Source organism: Cinclus cinclus, chromosome 2, assembly GCF_963662255.1.
Source record: "Cinclus cinclus chromosome 2, bCinCin1.1, whole genome shotgun sequence".
Classification (NCBI taxonomy): Eukaryota; Metazoa; Chordata; class Aves; order Passeriformes; family Cinclidae; genus Cinclus; species Cinclus cinclus.
The window spans coordinates 55806153-55831387 of record NC_085047.1 but is presented as its reverse complement, the minus strand read 5'-3'; the positions used below and the strand labels follow the sequence as shown (position 1 = coordinate 55831387).

Here is a 25235-nt window from a genome sequence, read left to right as displayed (position 1 = left end):
CTTGTAGCAGTGGTGATGGGGCAAGGCACGCCGCTGTCTCACAGGATGTGCTGGCACCCCACCTGTCCCCGTCCCCAGTGTGCCGTCATTACTGAGCTGGGTAGGGGGCACTGGTGCTACACCCCGGCACAGGCCATCCCCATACTACTGCTCAATGAGACACCGCCTGAAGTGGGAAAGGTTGTTTTTACCCATTTTTTGGAAAGCCCCTCGCAACCAATGCCATAGGAAAGGGGTGGGTTGTTTAATTGCTTTTCCTCTTTTCCCATTCCTGGAAAGAGAGGCCAACTCAAGGCAGGCACTGTGGAGCAGGACCGTGAGTCAGGAGGGTTGGATTCACTGCCTGCCTCTCCCAGGGGTTCCTGGGGGAGCTGGGCCAAGTCACAACACTGTGAGATGCTTGGCTTAGAGCTGAACCACACGGCCAAAACTGCTAACCTTGTTTTGAGTTTCCCCTTAGCCTGTCCCATGTTGCCTGCCCAGCACCAACTGTGCACAGGCTTGGGCTGCTTGGTACCTTGTGGCCTTGCACATCAGACCCTGAGGGATTGGAGCCTTTGCTGGAGGCTGGGCTGGGATGGCAGATCACTTTAGCTTCTCCTCTTTGCCTGGCCAGAGCAGCTCTTGCTCACAGGACTGCCTCTCACCATGGGGCTGAACCTCCCACTGGAGGCTCTGGGACACCTTATACTCAGTCCATGGAAACCTGCATCTTTATGCAAGAATGCTTAGTCAAGGAGTGGGAGAGTTATGTACAATTCCCTTTTATGTCACAGAGACCAAAACCTGTATCCTCTCTGCTGCATAACAACTTTCACTGCCAGGCATAATATGTTCTACAGGGAGGTGTTTTCAGCCAAAATGTTGAAGTGCTTCTGCTTCAGATAGAGAAATGAAGCATTTGTTGGCCCAGGGAAAAGGCTTCTCTGACCAACACCACTGCACCCTTTGGAAAGAGGCCTGGGTTCTCTTAGCCCTGCTCCAATTTCATAAGCAAGAGCAAAGCACATGCTAGAGAACAAATGGGATCTGGATCTCCTCTCCCTCTTGTGAGTGCTGTTATCATTAGATAACAGGAGAGGCCCAAGTAATTCTTTCCTTCTCATCTGATCATGTCTCTGGAGAATGCAGATTAAGAGGCTCAAGCAGTCTCAATGCCCACATTTGTGGAAGGTCCTTGACCTCTTCTGGGTTCTTACCCACTGCTGTATACACCAGGACACTCTGGAGAGCCTGTGGCTGCTTCTAATCAGATTTCCCTGATTTCAGCACAAGCTGCCCAAATCCCATGACAGAAGCTTATGGTTCCAAGATTCCTGGCACTCTGTTGTATCAAAATAAGGTTTGATATTGCAAGATCATACATCATATGTTGGCAGAGATGCATTCATGAGATCCAAACTCCCTGAATGCTGAGTGCAGAATGGAATGGAGAGGCTTCCTCCAGCTCCTTTATCTTTCCAGTTTACAATCTTGTTCCCTGCCTTCACTCTGATGAACCGTAACCTGCAATCACAGCCCCCTCAGATAATTTCAGATAAATTGTGAGTTCCTGGTAGGGGCACTCCCTTAGGCAGAAGAACCACCTTGACTGAATTTACCAAAGGAAATTGAGAGTTCTGTCATTATTTCAAAGTCACATTAGAAAAGACCTCATTTTCACTTAATTAGGGATGTGTCCCCACCTGCTGTGAAATACTGTTATGGTGCTTAACTTCATCTTCACCAGTTTTTATGCTCTTTATTCTTTCAAATATCTAAGTAAGTTGAGCTTGGGGAAGACTTTACTTTGAGATGTGTTGTGTGATCTACCACAGGACCAGCTTCTGGCAGCTTAAGACAAGCTACAATGGCTCTGGCATGTGTCATTTTACCTGTAAGACCGCTTCTTCCCTCCCCTCTTGCAGACATGCACAAATCCTCTTTTTCATAAACCCTCCTTACCACTTACCTTCTCATGTGGTCCAAAGAATCCTTGCCCTGGAAAAGGCTTCCTTTGCAGGGCCAGGGCCCATCACTGTTTCCTGTTGGCCTGATACATCTTTGCCTAGGCAGACACCAGGGTGTAACCTCACTCCTGGTGTTACTGCCAGGTTTGGATGTCTTCAGGTGCTCCTCTGTGTCCAGACCACGCAGACAAAGCACTCACAGTGTGACCCCTCACGGACTCTCTGGGCACCTCTGTGTGGGTCACGCTCCCCTCATCAAGGGCAGGCATTCCCCAGCAACACACCATGAGACACTTTTTCCTAGCATGGGCTGGAAGCCCAATGTTCTCATGTGACTCCAGAGGCTGAGGCAATGGACACGTGTCTCTGTGTTAATCCAGCCCCAGAGACCAGCCCCACCCCAGGAGCTCAGAACACAGCCAAGCGCCCTTCAAATTCAGGCTGCAAACCTCAGAGGATCAGACTTAAATAACCGGCTCAGAGGACTGCGATTCTGGAGGCTCTCCCTTATCAGTCTGCAAGTGACCACTGCCACCAAACACCACCCGTGGGTGTTGGGTGAGGCTCGTGAGGCTAAGCTGGGCTGGGGCTGCCAGACCCCTGCCAGTCAGGGCTGCAGAGGTGATGTTTCAGAGACCATTTGCTCCAAAGGCAATGCTCATCCCTCTCCATTGGCTAAAACCAGCTGGCAAAGGAGAGAAGGAATTTAGCACTGTATGGAGTCTGGCTATCCAGAAAGGCAAGAGAAAAAAAAAACAAACCTAGAGACAGAAATAAAGGGTGATGAGTAATCATGCTTTTAATAGCTTGTAAATATATTTTTTTAATTCTAGGCAACTAGGATGTACATCTGTTGTGTGTATCTGACATCTGAAAAAAAAAAAATAAGAGACCACAATCTGTTCTGTTTCTTCCCTTTTCTAAAACACATAAATTAAAGTATCAGTCACCTGAATATACAACAGTTTAATGAAAGAAAAGGGCTTGTTCTGTTTTTACAATTCAGTGTCACCTATTACCTGAAGCATTAGCTAGCATTTTAACTAGAGAACTTTCTTAGCAAATAGGAATACTCAGAGCTTAGGCTGTCTAGAAAAATTCAAGAAATTTCCACTCCCTGCTCTCAAACTTCACTTCCTAATAAAGAATCAGTATAAGATTTTCATGTTAGAAAACAAAAGACCCCAAAAACTCTTCAAACACACCAGGGAAACACTATCTGTACCATAGAGCTGAATAAACTCAAAACATTAATGGTGCAACAACTTCCTCTTCTACAACTTTAACACAGAACCTGAATTCACGTCAGGATGAACAAGGACAGAAAATGCCAGACCATGGGTGGCCTTTGGTGCCTGTTTCTGCTCAGTGGCCTCCTGCGCTGGGTATCCAGTAAATGCTCTCAGCTGTGACAGTACCTGCAGGCTCAGGGACCTCAGCCCACGCAGCAGATCTGGCTGAGGTCTTTCCATGATTCCCTTGCTGAACTCAGCTCAACCCCAACTTGCACAGCCAGGACTGGAATTCAGATGGAAAGATGCTAAGGACCCTCCTCTCACTCTGAAGCTGAGGCTGAGCCCTTGTCACAATTCAGCCAAGTAGCTCTGGCTACCATCCAATATTCTTGACTATGGATGGTTCCTGTAGGTGCAGGATCACTTGATCAGCAATACAGCATGGCCTTTGACAGAGGGGTGTTGCCCTTGCCTTTTCCCATTACAGGGCACATGAACACTGTGTATGTGTGGCTGCTCCTCATGAGACTGCTGGGAGCTGGTAGGAAAAGCCTGTGCTCTAGCACAAGTTAGATCACACACAGGGAAATGGGAGTTAGGCAGAAACAGCTCAGATGGCTGATATATCCATCTGTTCCCTAGCACTGAATAGAAAACCTCTGATCTGGGCGGGGGGGGGGGGGGGGGGGGGAAGATTAAAAAAAAAACACAAAATGAAGCAAAAACATGACCTTTACTGCTTTTTCACCTTCTGTAGCTTTCACTAAAGAACCTGACCTATAAGTGCAGCTAACTCCAGAGACCAATGTACTCTTTCACAGTCTTGTGTGTGTGCAGTGCTAGAACCAAGTCACAACTACAGGTGTGAAGGGACAATGTCACAGTCCTCAGAATTTCTGCTCTGTGCACTTGCCAGTGCTTGAGTTTTTTGATAAAGTTAAGCAAAAAGGTTCATTCTTCTTGAGCACAAAAAAAACATTTGTCAAATCAGCTTCTATTACAGAGAAATTCTAAACTGACATAAATAATTATAGGCTTGATTAAAAATCATATATTATTCTAGATTTTTGGTTTTTTAGTTCTCATGTAAAACCCCTATATTCTTGACATCTAGGAACAAAGACAAAATAAAAACCAGGCACTTGTGCCTTCTCAAGCACTATTGTGGTGTTTAAGGGACACAGAGGAACTTAACAACTGAGATTAATGCCTACAGTGGAAAACAAGAGGTGTTTTTCATGCCGTTGGCTTTTTCAAGTCTCGGATTTGCTTAATCAGGTAGTTCTTCTCATCAGTGAATTGTTCGTCGTCTGTCCTTTCTTTCTGGAAATTGCTCAGAAACTCAATTAGCTTGGGTTGGTTTTTCAACAGGATCTCCACAATAGGCTGTGTTTTGTTTGGACTGGCCACAAAAACCTAAATGCAAATAAAATCAGGCACAGAGACACAGCGAGGAGGTGGGAACAGAGAGAGAGAGAGAGAGAGAGAGAGAGAGAGAGAGAGAGAGAGAGGAACATCAGACACAACTTCCCCATAAGTTACTTTCCAGTAAGTCGGCTGAAGGCTAGCAGACAGATACTCTAGTGCTGCACACCTTGTCCCAAGGCAGTCAGGCTGGAGTTCAAACATACTGGTTCCACAGCAAACTGAAGCAAAACCATGCCTGTGTGTGTTATCGCTTCCCTTTCATTTTGCTCTTTGGGGATAAAAAATTTTGACTGTAAATCCAGCTGTTGAGAGGGAGCTATCAAATCTCAGCCTCTCCCCACCCACAGAATAAATACACAGAAATTAATTATCAGGAGAATGGAAAAGCTTTGTGTCACTATTGATATCATTTCCATATTAAACGAGGCCTAAAATTAGACTTGCCAGCTTTGTTTTGATTTGGAAAAATATGTCAGAGGCTCACTTTCCTCTGTCTAATCCATTCATGGGAGCATGAAAACTTACAGCAGCAGGAGGTGCCCAGCATCTTTTCAGCCCTTGCTGACCAGAGGAGGGTGGCAATGCAGAAAGGTGATATGAGACACAGACACTCACCTGGCACAGCCAACCCAGCACTGTGGGCTTACTGGCCTTCTTCAGTGCTCTGATTTTTCCTCCTGTAATCACTAAAGCTGCACAAAGTTCTCCAGCTCTGAACATGACCCCTCATGCCACAACACTGGTTCTTTAACATTTTCTCTGGGTTAAGTGCAAACCTAAGGCTGGTTGCAAAGGGCAGTGGTGAAAGGCTCTTTCAGGGACCTCGGGATGCCTCAGAGATGGGGCTGTCTTTTCTGGGATGTTGGTCAGGAGGGGTAGATGCTCACATGGGCAGGGCTCACAGTGGGAACACACGTGCAGCGCACCCCGGCCACCCCAGGAGCAGCTCCCACATCTGGCTCACGCTGAGGTTACCATGGCTGGTCAACAAACACTGCCTCAGTGCTTGTGCAATGACAGAAATAACTCCAGTTATTCTCTACCCGATGAGAAGAAATTAAGGATGGACAGAACTGGAAAGCATCCAGTTTCCCTCCAAGCCTGTCCAAACCAGAATGAAAACAAACATCTGCTGACAGTACAGAATGGCATGTTGTCCTGCCGAGCACAGGCGGCGCCACTGCTGGCTCCCGATCTGGGGTTCTTCTGCAGGTCCCTTTGTCTCCCCTGAGGCTGTGCCCTCAGGAAAACCTGGGCCACATCCAGCTGCTCAGGAAGGAGCTGTACTACCTGATGAAGATCACTCACACTCTGTCCTGGGGGGCCGTGCTACAGCCTCTTGTCTCTAAGACAGCATCTGGTAAAGGCTGGGGCAGGGTTCTGACTGGACCCACCATCAGGCTTCACACTCCAAAATCAGAGGATGTTATACAAGTGATGGGAAAGGTGCCATATCAGGGGAACACGTGGAAGGAGTGGGATTCAACACATGCCAACACTACCCCATTGAGTACTTCTGCCCAAACAGGAACGTAGAAGTACTTTTTCATTTCACAAAGGTGAGGCAAAGCATCTGCTCTTAAACCCTGGAATCCTGATGCTAGAATTGTCTTAATCTCTGTCTATGCTTTTATCTTCTCTGGATCCCTTCTCCTCAGGCAGCTCCTAGGAGGCTCTGCTGCAAGGTACTTTTCCCTCTGCTGTACAGAAAGAGCTGCAACCTCTGCCATGCTGAGTGAACACTCCCCAAGTGTATTACAAAGTTTTCCTTGATCTAGTGTCCAGGCCATGGTCCCAGTGACAGTACACTATCTACAGTTATTCACACAGGCCTCAACCTTGCCCTCCTCTAATTACCCTGAGCTATGATCCTAAATTATTCATTTTTACTCCCACTTGCCACCTAAAACTTCTCAAGTGCAGCACTAACAGCCTCCAATCCTAAGGATCCCCTCTGAGCAGCCACTTTCCTGGACAACGCCTAAAGTACACAGGGGGCATCCTCCTACCAGGGACACATCTGCCTGTGGGTGGGGCAGGCAGTTCACAGCTCTCACTACACCTAAGGGACTCTCAACAGCTGCAGCATCTGAGAGCAGCATCTCCTCCTTTGCAAATAACTTTGATATACTGCTAATGATGCATTGGTTCCCCTTAGAATGGGAGAAAAAGGGTTTGGGGATGTAAATCTGAATGCACTTTACAGCTTTTCAGTCTATGCTTTATCTAGAGAACACAAATCTTGAGATCTCCTGGGTATGGACATTTGGCTCTGGATGAGGCTGCAGCACTTCATGCTCTCAGCTGGAGCAGCCCCAGGATACAGCTCCTTGTGTGCTGACCTACAGCAGGTGATCATGCTGATGGAAGCCAGATACTTCCAGGATTTGGACTATGATAAGGCCCCAGTCATCTGGATGAGCTGCCTTGGGGAAAAGCAGGATATAAGCCTACAGGCAGGGATTTACAGATCTTAATAAGAAATGTTTATCTTGGAGTTCAGTTTCCCCTTGGAGACAAGGTGAAGAAACCCATCAAATACACTGGCAGGACCCATGTGTTCAGAAATCATCTGATGACAATGCAAATGGAAGCCATCAAAGAAGGCCTGACCTTGAAGTGCTGAACATCTTTACTCAATGAATATTAGGCCACCCTAATATTTATCTGAAGGGTGACTCTCAAAATTAAGAAATCTAAATAATTCTTGTTGTAAAAGAATTCTCTGCTCTGCAAACAGAACTGGAAGTTTGGTGTTAAACCTAATAAATAGCATTTCATATTGGACCTACCACTGGTATTACCCTAGCAAATAATAAAGAACTTAATTTCATAGAAGCCATCACATCCTGTTTGTCTTCCTGCTCAATTATTTATAGATTACAATCTTCCCCTTGCAAAACTGGCAAAGTGAACATTCAAACAAAGATCATCCCAACTGCCAGTCTTGCTCAATGTCAACAGGGACTCGTAAAGAGAGAATGTTCAAGGACCAGAAAATTCCTGAAATGTTATTCAATACTTTGGCTAAGCAAACAAAATCAATTCTGCCAGTATCAACTGACCAGTTTCATAGAGCCCAGGAGTAGGACCACCACAAGGCTCTATGTTAGAAGGATCCCTCTCATTCAGACCTCTGCATTGTCATAGAGAAGGAGATCAATCCCTAAAAACAGAAACATTATTAATGCTATCTGGAACATTGCAACTAAAATGAAGTTGGATCGGACCACAGAGAACTTGCTTTCACCTGTGGTATATTATGAAAGGATGTATGTTCTAGAGCACTAAATTCAGATAGATGAGAGAGACAGAGATCCAAAATAAAGACAGTACCATATAAAATTCCAACTCTAAATATAGCTGTCTCAAAACAGAGACAGCTCCATTTCATGAGTATTTGCAAAAGACCTGGAATGAAAATCAGCTCTGAAGCTTCAAAAGTTGTCCACAGTGCAATAGTTTCTACCTTCTCCATTAAAAGTCCTAATGTATTTCTTCAAACAAACATCAAAATTACTTGATTAGAGAATTTGACCTCATTTCCTTACAATTAATAACCAGGCATTACCACATTCTGGGACAACAGCAGAGCAAGAGTGATTGCAGGATGCTCTGAACTGAGTATTTTAGGACTTACTCTGGGGTCATGCACAATGTCACTGTCAGGACACTGCACACACAGAACACGCACATTTCATGCTGCTTATAGCACAATGCTTCACATAATAATCCTTGCCCTTTAGATTATCCAGCTGAGAAACAGAGATGGCACATCCCCACAAACACAGCTTCAGCTTCGTACCAAGAGCAAACTGTCAGTATGGTCAAATTATGTGAGGCCATTTACAGAGCAAACTGCAGGAGGTAGCTCATAATGTGCATGAAAGAGAATGGAAAAATGAAACTGAGGTCACAAAACACAGTGTACCCATTCTATTTTTAGATTTAAACAGTAAAATATATCTTGCTAAATGTCTCAAGAGCAAGAAAGTCACACAATCCCAGCTCACTGCTAGAGGGAGTTTTCCTCAAAATCAGCAAATTGTTTATGTGAAATCCAAGACAGCTGTTCTTATCCTTTGTTTTTGAAGATGTGAGGTCAAAGGAATCCCTGCATCACATTCACATACGTCTGAAAGGTACAGCCTCCCCTACAGACAAGCAAACTCGAAGTAGGTTCCACTAATGGAACACATCACAAACCCACCACAGGAGCTGAAGAGCCCTTCCCAATATTTGATCCCCAAAGTGTGTGTGCTCAACTGACATCTCTCCACTGAAATCACTGCAGAGAAGAACCAGTGACTCTCAAAGCCCACATCTCTAAGTCATCCCCTTTGATTATTTATGAAGGAGGAGGAAAGAGGTGAGGTGTGCTAGCTTTTCCTCACGATTAAATACTGGGTAATCCTTATGCATACGTTGCCTGGGAAATCCAGTTTTGCAAAGCAACTGCAGACCTTTAGGATGGTGCTGCAAGGCAGAATGTCCATTTTTTTCAGGCAAAAGAAGAGAAGGAGCTGGAGGTAGGAGGAAGATCAACCATCTCCTGAATGGAGAATTGAAAGAGGCACTGCAAGTGGGCACTCTGTCTTCATTTTCCCACTCACAGTAAGTTGGATGAATTAAATATTCTCAGAGCTTGGGGGTATTGGCATTTCTAGCCACAAAATTTTCCTCCAAAATAAGTTTGCGCTAGAAGTGCTCATCACTTTCATCTCTACCTTACAGTTTCAAATCTGCAATAATTAGAAATCGCCTCAGGGAGTAAGAGTCATAAGCCTTTTTTTTGGGTCAGCTGGGGCATGGGAGTGTTGCAATTTGGATGCTTACAAAACAAACACTTTTTCATTTCAACTGTGTCTAACTGGTGGAACATCTAAATCAGGTAATTTAAACCCAAATCTTTTGGCAGCTCAGACAGAGCAGCAAGTATCCACTTCTGTATCCACTTCTCAGCAGACCTTTGATTCCAAATCACTGTGGTTAGTCTACTGTAATTTCAGCCAGGACTGCATAGGTATTTTGCAAGCATAATTTAAAAATGCAGGCACAGTTTAAAATTTACGAGATTAGAAACTCAGGACAAAATTCCTCTCCCAGTGACATTAACATGGAATATTACAGCTGACAAGAGAACCGAGCTGAGGAACACAAACCCAGAAAGAGGAGGCAGGGACACCACAGAGCAGGGAACAAACAGCCTCTCTCTTAAATACCTAAGGATTCCAGTAGTTCTCAAGAAGTTAGAACTCAAGAAGTGAAATCAGAGGGAAAAGAGCTTCTCTGACCCTCTCTACAAAGCAAATTCACAATGCAATTTTCTGTAACAAACCCTGTAAAAACCCTTTCCCCTGGGGAAGACCTGGATGCTGCTACATGCAGGGAACCCAGACCCTCGGTGAGGAGGATCCTAAAAGGGGAGCTGCTGCACCTCTACAGCTACTCTATAGTGTGCTGCTGGTGGTTGTGGACGAGCAATTTCCAGCTGATCAGGTTCTGCTCTGAGTCTGCAGCTCCCCCACAAAGAGCACTGTATGTGTGAGGCACTGTGAGGAATGTCATGGGAGTGCCTTGGCCCTGCTGAAATGCTGCTGCTGACTGGTACCACTGGAAAAGACCAACAACATCCCACAGAGGTGTCTGAGGACAGAGTTTGGCCCTTTGAACTGAAGAGACACAACACCACTGTTGTTCATGGTTTGTTTTTCTGGCACTCCAAGGTCCAAGCATTATGTTCACACAGCAGCAACTGCAAGTAGTCAAGCAGGGATGAGCCTGCAATATCCCCACTCTAACAGGAAATGGGGTGCAACATACTGGAAGGGAGGAACTGGAAGGCAGAATGGGAGGAACTGCAATGTGTGGCATGGTTGCACACTGGAATCCTTTTACATCATTCCAAGTTCTTTTGAATACCTCCTAAAATAAGTGAAATCAGCCACTCCCAAGACCTGGTCTATGCCTAGCATTAATTCAGGAACAGCAACTCATGTCTTTCCTAAATAAAAATCTTGCATTTAATTCATGGAGTGGCTAAGAAACACCAATCCTCTGATACCTTCTCCCCACTGGCAACTCAAAGGCTGCAAGTGTCTGGTCTGGAGCCAGACTGTTTGCTTATCATGGAGCCACACACCTCCTGATAAGGAGGAGGAGTACAAGTTACTCACAGTAGTTCCGTTGACTGGAGGAAGTCAGCAAGGGAACACCTTACCAAGCTGCTTATTTCATGAAAGGAATTTTCTTTCAATCATTCTTGAAGCTTTTTTTTTTCATTTAAAAAGCTAAAAGCTTTTTGGAAAAGCTGCACCTTCTCTAAGTCTCCACACTGAATATCTGAAAGCTTTTTTTCCAAATCAGAAATAGCATAAGCACAAATCTCAACAAGTCACCCTGAATTGTGGAGGGTGTTGTAGCCTTTTTCCACAGTCATTTAGTGTTATCTAGTATCTTTCTTAGCCAGCTTAGGGAAGGGATATCCTTCGAGGCTCAAAATTCCTCTTCTGATAATCATTAACAACTCTATTTATAATTTGAAATGAACATGTTCATTCCAAATTAGAGTTAGTTTTGCATCACAATCTGACTCACCCTCTGTTCCAGAGCAGAGAACTCTTTTGATAGGAAAATGGCAAACTTCTAACTTACTAACATTGATCTTCATGAGAAAAGGGAGGTTGGTTGGGTCTGGTAATTGTTTAACACTGCATTAATGTCACTGCAAAATGATGGAAGGATAAAACTCATTTCAAGCTATGATTTACCAAACCTTTTTAATACCTTTAAAAGCATATTGCATTTGCCCTGATGCCCAGCACTAGCACCTACCTTTAATCTTAAGGTAGAGTTTTAAGACCTTTATTTTTCTTTACCCAGAATCACATGGTAAAATGATCCAGGAGTGGGGAAAAAGACCTCTGCATACTCCTTAGAAGTTGTGTATTCTGTTATCTGTAACTCATGGCTACTTGACTGACTACCCCTAGCTCAAACCCAAATGATGCTGCTTTAGGTCTCCCTTGAAGGCAGGCAAGCAGAAATCAGGAGCGATAGAAACCTTTTCAATTATGACACTCTCAAACACTGCAAGTGACTGTAAACCACAGCTTTCACCTTAATATTCTGGACTTCTTGTCCAGCTTGAAAGATACTTTAATGATGAGATGAGAAAGTCTGCCACCTCTACCATTCCTACTGGCTCACCTTGAACACATGGAATGCTTCAAACTGAATGTTGGGGCTTTTGTCTCTCAGCAAGTTCATCATCAGCTTCAGGTTTTCTGGTTTGCTGATGTATTTTGTCATGATGGCAAAGTTGTGTCGGTCCAGAATCAGTTCACCCAGAAGCTGGACAATTAGGAAAAAAAAAATTCAGCTCACCACATCATTTTTGAATGCAAAGAAAGAAGTAGCCTATTTCAATATTTGCTTAAGAGGTTTCAATGTCACTACCTTTAAAAAAAAAAGGAACTAGCCTTCTAATCATGCAGTGAGTTACTTAATGCCCAATAATGCTCATTCTAAATACTACAGAGAGGGATCCTTCATATGGGCTGGGTGTACTAGGGGCTGGTGTGAGCAGCTGGGACAAAAGCAAGTGTAGTGCAGCTATCCCACAAAGACACCCTCATTCCATTTCCATGTTATATTCACACCCCCCTCTGCTTCCAGGCGCAAGCCATGTCACACTTGGTGCACCAGAGACTGCCATGTTAGTGCCAAGTTCATTGTAACCCACGTTCTGAACCAAAGCACAGGTTTAAGCTCAGAGGAGAAGTGATAGCACTCATTCCATAGAAATGGCCCAGTGCTTCCCAGAGGTCCAGGAAAGAAAAGACACAGTGAGTTCCTGTGCCTTTCAGAAAGAACATCGCAAGCCCTTAGTTTGTTTTTTGATGGAAAAATGGCTGCTCCATAGCCATCCATGGACCTCAATATTCTGCATAACATAGAGTACAAATTTAGAAGGAAAGTGCTGAGAGAATTTACCTTCAAAGATTGTCTCTTTGTTACGTAATTCTCAGAATGAAGGAGTTTTTCATAATCCTCAAAGATCTAGAGTAACAAGAAAACACAAATGCATCAGATTCATGTCCATCCTTCCTTCTCTTGGTCCTTCTCACCCAGAGGAGCAGCAGAGGTGGCAGCAGTGCCACTCTCTAATGCTTCACTGCAATGCCAGGCCCAGCTCTTGTGGCCTTTTCTCTTGGCCAGTTATCATGCAATGAATTAATGCCCAGGAACACTCCTCTTCCAAGTGCTGCAGAGGGGGAATACCACATATGGACTGGATGGAACAGGGGCTGGTGTGAGCCAACTGGGACAGAAGTAAGCCAGTGCCTGGACAGCCTTCTCTTTCAGAATGGGGACTCTGATGCCAGAACATGTGGGTCCATCACTTCATGTCCACTCACTCGTATCATGGTTAGGCCTGGCTGTGTGACCCAACACAACACCCCAAAATGGTGATGGGCATCTCAAATGCTCCTTTTGTGATGTGCCACCTCGCCAGCCTCCAGCACCCTCACTTGTTAAAGCTCTTTGCCCAGCAAGGGTCACTAGGAGCAAAGTGTATGCTGGATTTTGCAGGGATGGACCGAGGGGATCTTCTGGTCAGAAAGACTGAGAGAAAAGGCTGCAATATGCACAAACTATCTACCAAACAAGTGAGAAAAAAATCAACACTGCCATCCAGTAGTCACCAAAAAAAAAAAAAAAAAAAAAAAAAAAAAAAAAACTTGCTTAGGCAATTACTGATGCTTAAAATTTAAAATGTCAAATAAATGTAGAATGGAAACTGTTTCAGTGCAGTTCTTTAGTATGAAAAGATTAGCAGAGACACTTATTTTGCTCCAGCTAAGCTGCATTAGTGACTCAGCAATAATAAGCCTTCTCTTTATTTAACCTTTGTGGAAACCAGAATGAAAGAAATTTGTTTTTTCATTTTGGCAGTGAAATAAAGAATACCTCAGGTAACATGAAAACATAACCCACAGTGTAATTCCATGATCTGTATCAATCCAATCTTAGTTTGATCCAACGGAATTTTTCTGACCCACATTTGGTTCAAAAGGGAGCCAAAAATCAAAGTGAAAAATAGCAGCTAACCAAGGGACTAATTGCCTTAGGAAAATAAGAGGAATACTCAGACATCAGCCTTTCATTTTGGTACATGTAATTTCCAGTAATGCTAAAACTTGTTTCAGTAGCTCCTCTCCTCTGTCCCAAAGTACAATAAATAACTCTGGTGTGGCCCTGTCAGTGGTGGGATATCATAAAACTGTTTAAAATCATGCACAGGTTTTCTCCCATGAACTGTTTACATGCGAAGTTTTAGTTGCATTCACACATGAGGAGATCTGATGCACAAAGCAAGGAATAAAACTTGCTTTTAATGTGTGAGTTCTCCTGAAACCTTGGCATGTGTCCCCAAGTGTATGCAGAGGGGGTATCTGTATTTCACATGCCAGGCATAGATTCTGCTCCAGTACAAAGCAGTGTTAGGTTTTGCAGCTCTACGTGAGAGGTTTATGCAGAGCATGAAACCCCTTGTGCATTTTTTTCCAGCCAAGCATAAATAGATTCTTTAAGAAGTCTTTCAACATTGATACTTACTACATCATAATTTTGTTCCAGAAATTCTGCCACCAACAATTTGTGTCGTGTTAACAGGTCCTGGGGAAGAACAGAGAAAGGTTACCTGAGAGAGTGAGTGCCTGTGATTGTCCCTTGATTCTTTAATGTGTTTCAGCACTTTTGACCGGAAGGCATTTACAGCATGATTTCTACAGACAACACCGTATTCATTATGTGTTTAGTGGGACTTTATGGAGAACTCAGCTAATGTAATGCTAACAGAATCCATATAGGACTATTCTAATACTCTTTCTTTTTATTCCTGTTTCCCTCCCACCTTTTTCTTGTTGTTGACAGGTCATAGTTCACAGTACTCACATTAAACAGGGATGAGAAAAAAGAAGAAATTAAATTAGCCCTTTATGGAGGATGAACTATGGTCTCCAAGCCAAAAGTAATCTACACACTACCCCACAGCTGGGAATGATGCTAAGCCTGAATTGCTATTGTTCATCTCCAAGAAAAGGAGATGAACAACAAGGAAAACTCAAATTCAACCACTGTATATACAATTCAACAGTTTAATAATGAAAGCTAGGCACCAACCTAAGCTAAGCCATCCAGGCTCCCTCCATCTCCCTTCCCTGGAAGGAATCTCAGGTAAGCAGGATGAGTCTCTTCCATAGAGCTGTTTCTGCCCAAAGTTTGCTTTCTGACACAAAGCAGTAGTGGACCTTTCAGACAGCTGGACAGACAGCCTCCCATTCCAGAAGGCAAACTAATTCGAATTTAAATTAAAATAACCTTTCCCACAGAATGGGGATTTTGATGCTCAGTGAGAGAGATGCAAATGCTCAGCTCCAGAAGAAATTGAGTCTTTTTACTGGATGAATAGCTATGAAATGAGCGGCCACTGTGAGACATTTAAGTATGATTTTTATCTTACTGGCTCTTTTAAAACATAACATTGATTGCAATAAATGCCTGATGAAGTTCATTCAAGTTGGTATTTTTCAGTGAATCAGTTTCTGCTCTTTTTCATAATCCTTTTCTTGGTTTCCCTACCCAGGCAGAGACTGAAGCTGATGAGGAGCTCAAGCAGATGGACAGACACATCCTCACAAATAAAAGAAATCCTTTACATACTAATCTTTTAATTTATTTTTACCATCAATTATAAGAGGAAAGCAGAGTGCTACAAAAGCCAGTGCCTGTTTTAAATACATCCCTTCATTTAGCAGGACTGCAGTGACAGCAGTTTTAAAGGCTGAGTGAAACATGTGATTCAGGAGCTTTTATGCAGGGCACTTAGAGACAAGTACAAATCCTTCAAGAGGGGGCACAAATGAAATTAATCCAAAATGAGTTTTTCATAGGAAATGATGAGGAAGAGTGGAGCAGGAGCATTCAGCCAGCATGTTCCAGCTGCTGCTTGCACCCCCCACAGCCACCTTATACCTTGAAATACAAACCCTTTTCTTCTCCATTTTAACTGCTCTCTCTGCAGTGCACCTGGATAACTTTAATTAAGAAGTGCACCTCCAGATCATAAAAAATTCCAGTGCTTCCCTACTATAAATATCCTCAGACTTTAATGCACATTTAATTAAGTCCTCCTCTGGTGTACAGGCTATCCAAAGCTTTCAACACTGAACCAGACACCCCAGTGGCAAGTGCAAACCCAACATGGGAACCACAGAAATGAAAACGTGAGTTCAGTAACCCAGCCAGCATACAATCACAGCACTTATTTTTCCAGTATTAGAAATGAGCTAGCTCCATATTTCATTATTAAATAGCTTCCACATCACTTCTTGCTGTCCCAGCTATTCAGAGTAACAGACAAACAGGAGATGAGATGAGCAGCTGGTTTATTTCCAGAGCTAACCCTGTATCAGGTCCTAAGAGGCAATTAAAAAAAAATCCTAGAAATGCCGTTTATACATTTCCCCCAAGCATTTTAAAAGGCGATTTCTGCCCTTTGTCTGAGGATGAACTGCCCTCACACTCCTCTCTTTCCAGTGCATGTCAGGATGCAGAATCCTATTTTTAAATCCTGCTTAAAATACACTCAGTTCACAGGGGACAGAAGTACACTCTAGAGCTGTATATCTGTGAACAACATCAATCCCTCTTCTTTTGGGGCGGGTTGTAGCAGTCTACAGTCCCTGCCACAGTTTAATTGACCCTTGTCCCCATCCTGCCTCCTGGCTGGAGCAAAGACTGTCCATCACCACCAACACATTCTGCTGTCCTGCTCAAAGCAGGACCTGGGGAGAAGCAAGTCTCTTCTGTCAAGCTGGAAACTGAGCCCAGGAGCACTTTTTCTGACCAGAGACAAATGTTATTCTGAGCATAGGGTAAAATGCCAGAAACAGAAGATTTAAATATCTCAGTTATGTTGCATTTTTATACCTTATCTGTGTTTCTGTGCTACTATGAATTTCATAACCTTTACCTAATAGACACCACAGCAGCAAAACTTACAATAAGGGAAAGATGCTGCGACTGATTAAGGGGTGATTTGAATTGCTAATCCTGCTCAAGTCATTACTGAAGAATGCAACGTTATCTCCATTATGCAAATCTTTATCCCATTCAGTAGGTTAGTAAACACCAGTAAAAAGCCATGTTTCAATGTAGGCAGAATCACTGAGCTGAGCTCTAACATTCCTTACAATTACTCCTGAGGTCTATCTAATCATGCTTCTAATTAGCTTTGAAAGGAAAGAATAAACAATGTGTTTCTATGACAGCAGGGAGCTCAGTGATAGAAGAAAAAAAGGAGTTAGATCTATATTTAGAGAAGTCTTTAACTAAAAAGATTTTCCCTCATCTTTCTTAAACTGCTTTTCAGAAATAATCTTCCCTGTATGTGAAGTTCATAGGCATAAATTCTCTCTCTTTTTTTTTTTTTTTTTTTTCCTCTCTCTCTTCTAAGATTGTATTAGCACCTGGTGGGAAGGATAATGGTCACATACAATTTCCAAGAAATTTGGCAACTTCACCCAAGTTCATTTTTAATACAATGCAAACTCTCCCAGTACACTCCACTCGACACTCTACAGAGCCTGTGCAGTGCTTCCACTTACTTAGCTTTTAGTACTACAGTTCTTACACTGAACAATGGGTCACAAAATTAAGCCTATGAATACATTGTAAAATAATCAGCAGGCTCGGCATTAATCTAAACATGACTGCTGAGCTCAGAAGGAACAGCAAAAATAAAAATTATTTCAAATATTAGTTTTAAATGATGCCTTCTATTTACTCATGTAGTCATAATGGGCAGTGGGTTTGTCTTGGGGAAAGGTAGGGAGAGAAAAAGGTTATGCATTTTACAAGAACTGTATGTAATGCATGGTTAATTTGAGTTTTAAATGGTAGTATAAAAGACTGTGGGTTATCAAGGCGAAGAATGCTAAATACAGATTTACATTTCTCTAAAGATTCTTTGCAGACTTGAACACTGTTATGAATCCTGCTACAATCAGACCAAGGGTTAATTAATTATATCCTTTACTGAACAATAAAAAAGCCACGGAGCTGAAAGCAGCACAGTGCTCAGTGATGACTTCTGGTGGAGTGCTGCTTTTGACATGCATCTTCTGATGCATGTATTGAATAATTTACCTTGAATGTAGCAAAGGCATCAGAAGCAATATCAAATGTTGACATTTCCACATATTTAAAAAAGTCTCTGAACTGTTCTGAAAATAGTATGATTTTGGCCAGGGGTTCATGGCGGATACACTCCCTCAGCATAATTCCACAACGTAAGGCAATATTTGGGGATTCATATCTGGAGAATGAAGAGAAACAGAAAACATCAAAACACAGAAGAACGAAGATAAACAGGCATCTTTCTAGCAGCAGGGAAATACATGTGCCAGAAGGACACCACTCATGGAGGGCAGCTCCCAGCCACAGTGCTGTACCCAGCTGCAGGACCTCATCCCAAAGCTCAGGAGCAGACACACAGCTCTTGAGAAAAGGCAGATAAGGCTGCAAAAACTTTTCATTGCAAACCTCTCTCTTCCCAAGCTGAAACACATTTTGGTGTAAATTTGCACTACACCTCCTCTCTGTGGAAAGACCGTGGGGAGTGTGCAACATTTCAACAGAGCTCATTCAACCTTTGCATTTGTGAGAAAGCACAGCCCATACAATATAATAACCTTCCTTTTCAGATTTAATTCTGAGCTCCTCAGTTTATGCAAGAAAACTGTAACACCTCATGACCATCCATCACCTCCCACTCCTCGTCTCGAGGACATCACTCTGGAGAATTAATGAGGAAGGTAGAAAGAGTCTCTTCAGGCAGTCTACACGGGAATAAGCTCTCTGTAGCTCTGAGAAGATTTTTTTTGTTTTCTTGCAGTTTAGGAGGAGTTCTGCTCAATTCCTCTTCTGCAGAGGCTCTGCCTGTGTTCAGGACACAAGCACCCATTCCTCAAGTTACAGTCCTGTTATGGCACTTGCACTGCAATAGCCAGGAGCCAGCACACATCTTGCCCTTGTAGAAGAAGGGAGGGAGAGATGGAGGGAGGGAGGGGGGGAAGGGGGGGCAATTCAGATCATCTTCCATTTCTACAAAGTCTTGATTTCTTTAAAGCTGAAATTAATCTGAAACAAAACTGTTAGAAACACATTAAAAAACAAAAAGGATGAAATCCAGCAGTCTGACAGAAATCACGTCAAAGTGCTGAAGTCCAAGGGGACAAAAAGCATTGTCTGTTTCAATAAACTGGTTATACTGTATCAGAACTGTGTATTATCATGCAGAGCTTATCAGCATCATTTTTCCTTTGCACAATTAATTCCTATCACTAGGCCAAAAGAAATACAATTAAAAAAAAAAGGAAGAAAAACACAAAATGCCATCTGTGCTGTAAGTGAGTGGGCTCTCAAATTTACCACCAGCTTGCAATTTAAAAGAACAGTTGTGTTCTGAGAGCATACCAGAGCTGCATACTTCAACCTGCTGTCAACAATAGTTGGCTTAACGAAAATACATTGCTATTCCAAACAGGCAAATGAAGCTTCCCACCCTCAAGGAAATGCAGGCACTCAAACCCCTATTTGTTTTGGTTTGGGGAAGCATTTGCAAACTTGAATTTCTAACTCTTCAGAAATCAGAAATTCACTGATGTTTCCCATTGGGGCATCAACTCCATTAACAGGAATACTAATTTTTAAGGAAAATGAAGTAGAGCTGCTCATAGGAGTGCAGCCAGGAAAATATTTAATAGTTGGCTAATGAATATTTTGGTTGGAATAAAAGCAAATTACATTGTTTCCAGCACAATAACTTTTAAAAACATTAAGTATCCACAGAATCATTCTTAGTCAAATGCTCCATTATCTGGAAGTGGGCTACAGAACTTTGGCTGTTCACATAAGGGAGGAAAGTTAGGTTTGGCACCTGGAATAAGCCTGGAATAAGTATACAGGCTGCCCAGTCATAACTAGCATGTCCTTTGCACCCACACTTACATGCAAAGCCACAGACAGGAATGATAGAAATGTGTTTGAAAATAATTTCTAATGAGCAATTAGTGCTCTATGCTGATGTATTTCCACAGCAGAAAAAAAATACTGAGTTCTTCTCTGTTTGGATGAACTTAGAACCTAAAGAAACCCCCACACAGTGAATACTGGAGAGAAGTATAAAATGAAACAATAGACTTGGAGTATTTCAACACTTATTGTGGAATTTGAAAGAGGCAAGACTAAGAGCAGAAATGCTTTTCTGTGTAAAGGGAATCATTCTTCCATGGTTAGTGCAGAAGATGGTATGAGGTGAGGAACACGGGCAGGAGATTTGGAAGGCATCAAGCCTGGGAGATACAAGATCTTAAACAGATATATTCTGACCTCATTCTACACTACTTGTGTAGCCTAAGTTTATCCTTGGATAAACTCAAGGGGAATTCTGTAACCTCAGCCAATATACCATTAAGGCTCTAACTGCACTGTGAAGAGAACATCACAATACAGGTTGGGACAGTGTCTAGGGTAAAGATAGCATGTGGCATTGTATTTATTTATTTATTTATTTATTTATTTATGTATGTATATATATTTATCTATATATATATATTAATGAAGGAGCTTCTAAATTTGTCTCTTGGGAAAAACAATGCAAGTGCCATAAATTAAATCCTCAACAGTCACTGTCCTAGAGGGAAAATATTTTAAATTACAAAGGACCAAAGTTATTTGTGGGCTAATGCAATAGACTGACACCAGAGCAAAAAAATTGGCCCAAATACAACTGGTTCTCTATGTACATCAAATACTATACTCATCAGAAACCCTATACACAAAGCCTATACTCAGAAAATAAGATGCTATTAAAGCAAGTCCTCGTGCAGCAGCAAAGTCAAATAACCTACACAAATGAAAGAAAGGGGGGAAAATGTGAACTATGTGCTGTGTGTTTTGTGAAGCTGAGAAGCTGGAAGGAAGCAGGCAACAACTAAAATGAAGCCCAATAGGTAGGAACTGTTATCTCAAGCTGGCAGTTCCACTGCAGTATGAGACAGGAAACACTGGGCAGGAGCTCTGATTGAGGATCCTTCCCACACAACAGAGCCCACATTAAGCCACAGAAAAGAGCAGGACACAGGCAGGGAAGGCATCATCCATCTGACATCATTACACTGCAGCAGCTACTCAGGCTGGGCAGGACTGACTCTGGACTTCTGTTGATGGGTTCAGCTTCACTTTTTAACAAGACATTCCAAAAATGGCAGTTCCGAGCCAGTGTAGTGCTGCAGAGGGCTAGTCAAGACATCATGAACAAGGAGCCCAAGGACCACAGATACACTGCTGCATGCAGCACGATTCTCCAAAAAAAGCATCTAAGCTGTGCCATTTAAATTCATCCACTGACTTAGGTCACTCACTGTAAAATATCTGTCAGAAGCATATATGCATAAAAACTTTACTATCATCTTAATATTCTTGGCTGCTACAGATGCCAAAGAAAATCTGGGACATAATCCAAAAATATTTTTTATCTTTAAATAAAGCCCAGACACATGGTAGCAGTACATGCTCAACTGCAAGATCAAAATGAGTGAAAAACTGAAAAAGCAAAGACAGAGAAAAGGGAAGAAAATGATTGTATATACATATGAAATTAAAAACAGTTTGTAATAATGATGAAGAGAATTATCATCACTGTCCTGAGGTTAAAAGGACCAAAAAAAAAAAAAAAGAAAAAGAAAAAGATTTAATGCTGTAAGTTGTGGATTTAATTACAGAACTAATTTAAAGTTGAAATTCACTTGTGGCCACAAGCATTGGAGAAGTCTGTCCCACAGGCACAACTACTCTTTTAATGCATTTTTGCTTCTCTCTGTTCTACCATACAGTGCTCCAGTTTGACTCCAGTTATTTACAGACACCACTGTTGGTCACTCCTGTAATGCAAAAAGGTCTAAATGAACCTGAGCAGTCACCAACAATGCAGAAGAGTTTATGGTGAGAAATGAAGTACACTTCCCATAGGGAGCAGTCAAAAACAACCAGCACATAATTATTTCAACATGAAGTTTGGTGAAGAAATAACAGTCAAATGAAATAATCTGACCATTAAAAAGTATAGAGAAAGAAAGTCAATATGGAAAAAAAAAATGAAATCTAGAACAAAATCTGAAAATCCTTTTTTGTTTTTTTAAACTAAAAGTGAGAAAGTAGATCAACTGCAATGCCAGAATGTTCCAGGCAATGCTCTTTAATGAAACTCAAATTAAAGCACCTACCCTTTTAGAAGCATGAATAGGATATGTGGATGGGCACTAATGTATTCCACAGTAGGGCTGCGTGTGCCAATTTGTCTTCTCAAGATATTGTTGAATATCTGGGAAACATCCTTTTTGCCCTGTTAAAGAAGCAAAATATATCTTTATAATATATCATGTTAGAAAAACATGAACAAACAACTATTTATTATAACATTGATTTAAAGTACAAAAGAAACTGAAAACAGAACAGGTCAGCCTTTTATTTTTTTCTCCACAGTCTCTCTGCCTCATATTTGCTGTTTCCCCAGTGCCACAAGAAGGCTCCCTCCTCTGAAGGCTTCTGACTTCCCCACTCCCATCTGCACCTTTTTTTTTCCTAAAGGAAGATGTGCATTCCTCTCACACTGTCAACCAAGTCCCTGGCTATTTCAAATAGCAGCACAAAAGCACCATAAGAGCAAGCCACTACCCTGAGCCAAGCGTGCTGCTGCTGTGTGTGCTGTTACTCCCATAGGCTCCAAATGGGAGGAATCGAGCTGGTACCAAACCCCTGCACACTGCCTATGCTTAAAAAGCTACAGCTTCTCATTAATCAAATGCAAACAACTACAAGTCTGATTACATTTCTGAAAATAAGAATGTGCCCATTATTTACCATGAAAAATGAAATCACTACTACCAATGAAACGGCTGCGTCACATCCGTGTCTCAGATTTAATCAAAACTAAAATCCTTCTCTTTGTCCTAATGCCACTCTGTATGCACCTATCTACACAATCATATTTTGTCTTCAAATGCTTCCCTGTGCAAACAGCTTTCCAGAAGGTGTTTCCAAATCATGTTCTATTCAGCCACAGGGTTCACCAATGCATCTTGCATTAGAAATCTCCTTCCTCCCCTGCTGCTCTCCCCCCTGGTGCAGCAGACAAATAGATGTATGAAGTTAAGGGAGGTGGGAGATGGCTGCACTAAGGACCAGTAACCAGGGCACTGAGTCAATAGTAGGTCACTATGCACAGGGCAAGCTAAAGCAAAAGGTCACTTGTAATCTGTACATGCTCATTGATCTGTCTTGGGAGGACAAACATTCCTTGGCAGAGAACTTATTGAATGTTTGAATCCAAGGAGCAGATAGTTTCACACAGAGGAAAATTCCCTGGTTTCACCTCTACAAATAAATCAGTGCTGAGGAACACAAAATATTCTGCTTTCCTACTTATTCCAGCCCAGCTGGCCTGGAGACTTGGAGACTCTGGGAATTAAACAGGAGAATCAAATCAGAGCAGGCCAGTCCCTCTGCCTTTGTCTGCAACACTTTTTTTGACCCTTGGACATAATTTCAAATGGGCTAATTCTGTATAAAGTCAGCCCATTCTCCCCTATCTTTTACAACACCCATATTATATGCCTGGAATCCTGTGATCCCCACGGGCTTCAGCAGTTACTCCAAGATAAAAACAATTCTGAGAAGAGCTGTTGAAAGGGTGAGGCAAAGATGGCCAGAAATTAAGTGATCTTCTATGCCGAATTTTATATTAGTTACTTAATACTGTGTGTATTGCAGCATAATACCCAGGAGCAGAGAGGAGATAGATACAGATATATTTATAATTTGTATCCAATTATAGCTAGTTTTCTACAGATCGGTGATAGTGAAAGCCAGAGTTGATCTCCATGGGTTGTCCAGGATGGAATGGAGGCAGATAGGAGGGAACCACAACAGATTTCCCTCACCACCTGACATACATTAAAATTGTAGGAGTACTCTTGAAACACTCCTTACTCAGATCTGCAATTGAATTTTGTCATATAATGAAACACATATGGCCACTGAAGCACAAGATAAGGCAACATGAAGAGAAAGTGTCTAGACAAGAACAAAAAAACTGCCAAGGATGCATTATATAAATAAAAGATTGTATAATACTTATACCATAATTTAGCCCCTTCAAGGCAAAGTAGGGGAAAGATTATAAAATCACCAGTCCTGGGCTTGTAGTTATTTACTGCCTCTTTTAGGGGCTTTACACTTTGTGAAGTTTTAAGCTTACACACAGAAACAGCTACATTTTTAGTTGACTTCTGTTTGCACATTTGCCTCAAAGTTCTTCAAAGTTCAAAACTAAATTTCACATTTTAAATTTCTAAAAATCCAGTCTGATCTTGATTCTGGGCTCCTGCCCAAGCCTGACTTTAATGCTTCATAATAATATAATCACTAAAATGATATCTTGTTTGTTGAGTGGCATAAGCAATAAACATTTGTTTTCTATGGATATGTGATGGATGTGTACAAGTCTCCCCTACACAGTCTTTGAAAACACATCTTCAAAGGGAAGTTCAGCTGTGAAAAATTGGGATCAAAGTGGGCAGCAGGGCTGGTGAGGAGGACACAGGGAGTCAGGACAAAGCAAAGTAATATTATTGCCTTCAGAAATCAGATTTTCAGTAGGCTATGATTTGCTTTTTACCATTACATACGGATCAAAAAAATAACTTGCATGTTAAAGAGTGATGATATTGCTCGTTCAACGAAGAAACTTAAATACTAACTGTGGCCACCAATATAACAAAATGGAAACAGAAAAGTTGATAAACTGGAAAAGTCAGTGGGAAGACATGAAGACAAAGAAGCACATGCTCTTACTCTCTGTCCTCTTGTTCAGTGACATTTGGTTTCTAGTGTTTTCTCCAAAGAACATGTATAACAGCTTGGCTAAATGACTGCAAAACTTTTGCAAATAGTAAAAATTACATTTTTCAATAAGAATTGTGAGATTGGTTTGTAATAACAGCAATTCAGCAACAGATTAGGTATTTCATGCTGTGCTTCCTTTTAAAGACTGTATGTTCAGTGTGTTCATACAGAACTTTTTTTTTCTGGCAGAAGCAATACAGACTGTCATACAACTAAAAAAATGCAGAAGTGTCCCTTCCATGCTAACAGTTTCTTCTCCTCCCCTCTTCTCCACTTTTCTTAAAGGGTTTTTCAAGGGCTTGGGTTGTTGGGTATTGAGTATTTTTGTAATCAGACATTTAACAATAACCAGAGGAGACACAGAGAAGACAAAGCATTAAAAAAAACCCTCCTGAACTTAAGACCCAGGCAAGAGTGAGAGAATTCCACTAAAAACATTTTCAAAAATTAATACAAAATAAATAAATCATCCCTTGATCCTGGATTTACTGCTGGTAGGGTGTGGATTGGGAAAAATGAAACATAAATCACCCATTTTCCTCCCTTTCATTAATTTACAAAATGGAAAGAAAATAACATCTACACATGA

General features: G+C 42.0%; 1 protein-coding gene across 1 annotated transcript in view; it reads right to left on the bottom strand.

Annotated features, from left to right (window-relative positions):
• Nucleotides 1-3902: 3902 nt before the first annotated feature.
• CAB39L (calcium binding protein 39 like) overlaps nucleotides 3903-25235 on the bottom strand; it is a 33854-nt gene continuing 12521 nt past the window's right edge. Inside the window, exons 3-8 of the mRNA XM_062487694.1 lie at nucleotides 21967-22085; nucleotides 17828-17996; nucleotides 14234-14293; nucleotides 12608-12673; nucleotides 11822-11965; nucleotides 3903-4600 (exon numbers count right to left, since the gene is read on the bottom strand). Coding sequence (XP_062343678.1) covers nucleotides 4421-4600; nucleotides 11822-11965; nucleotides 12608-12673; nucleotides 14234-14293; nucleotides 17828-17996; nucleotides 21967-22085 — 738 coding nt within the window. The 3' untranslated portion in view covers nucleotides 3903-4420. The remainder of the gene's footprint in view (nucleotides 4601-11821; nucleotides 11966-12607; nucleotides 12674-14233; nucleotides 14294-17827; nucleotides 17997-21966; nucleotides 22086-25235) is intronic.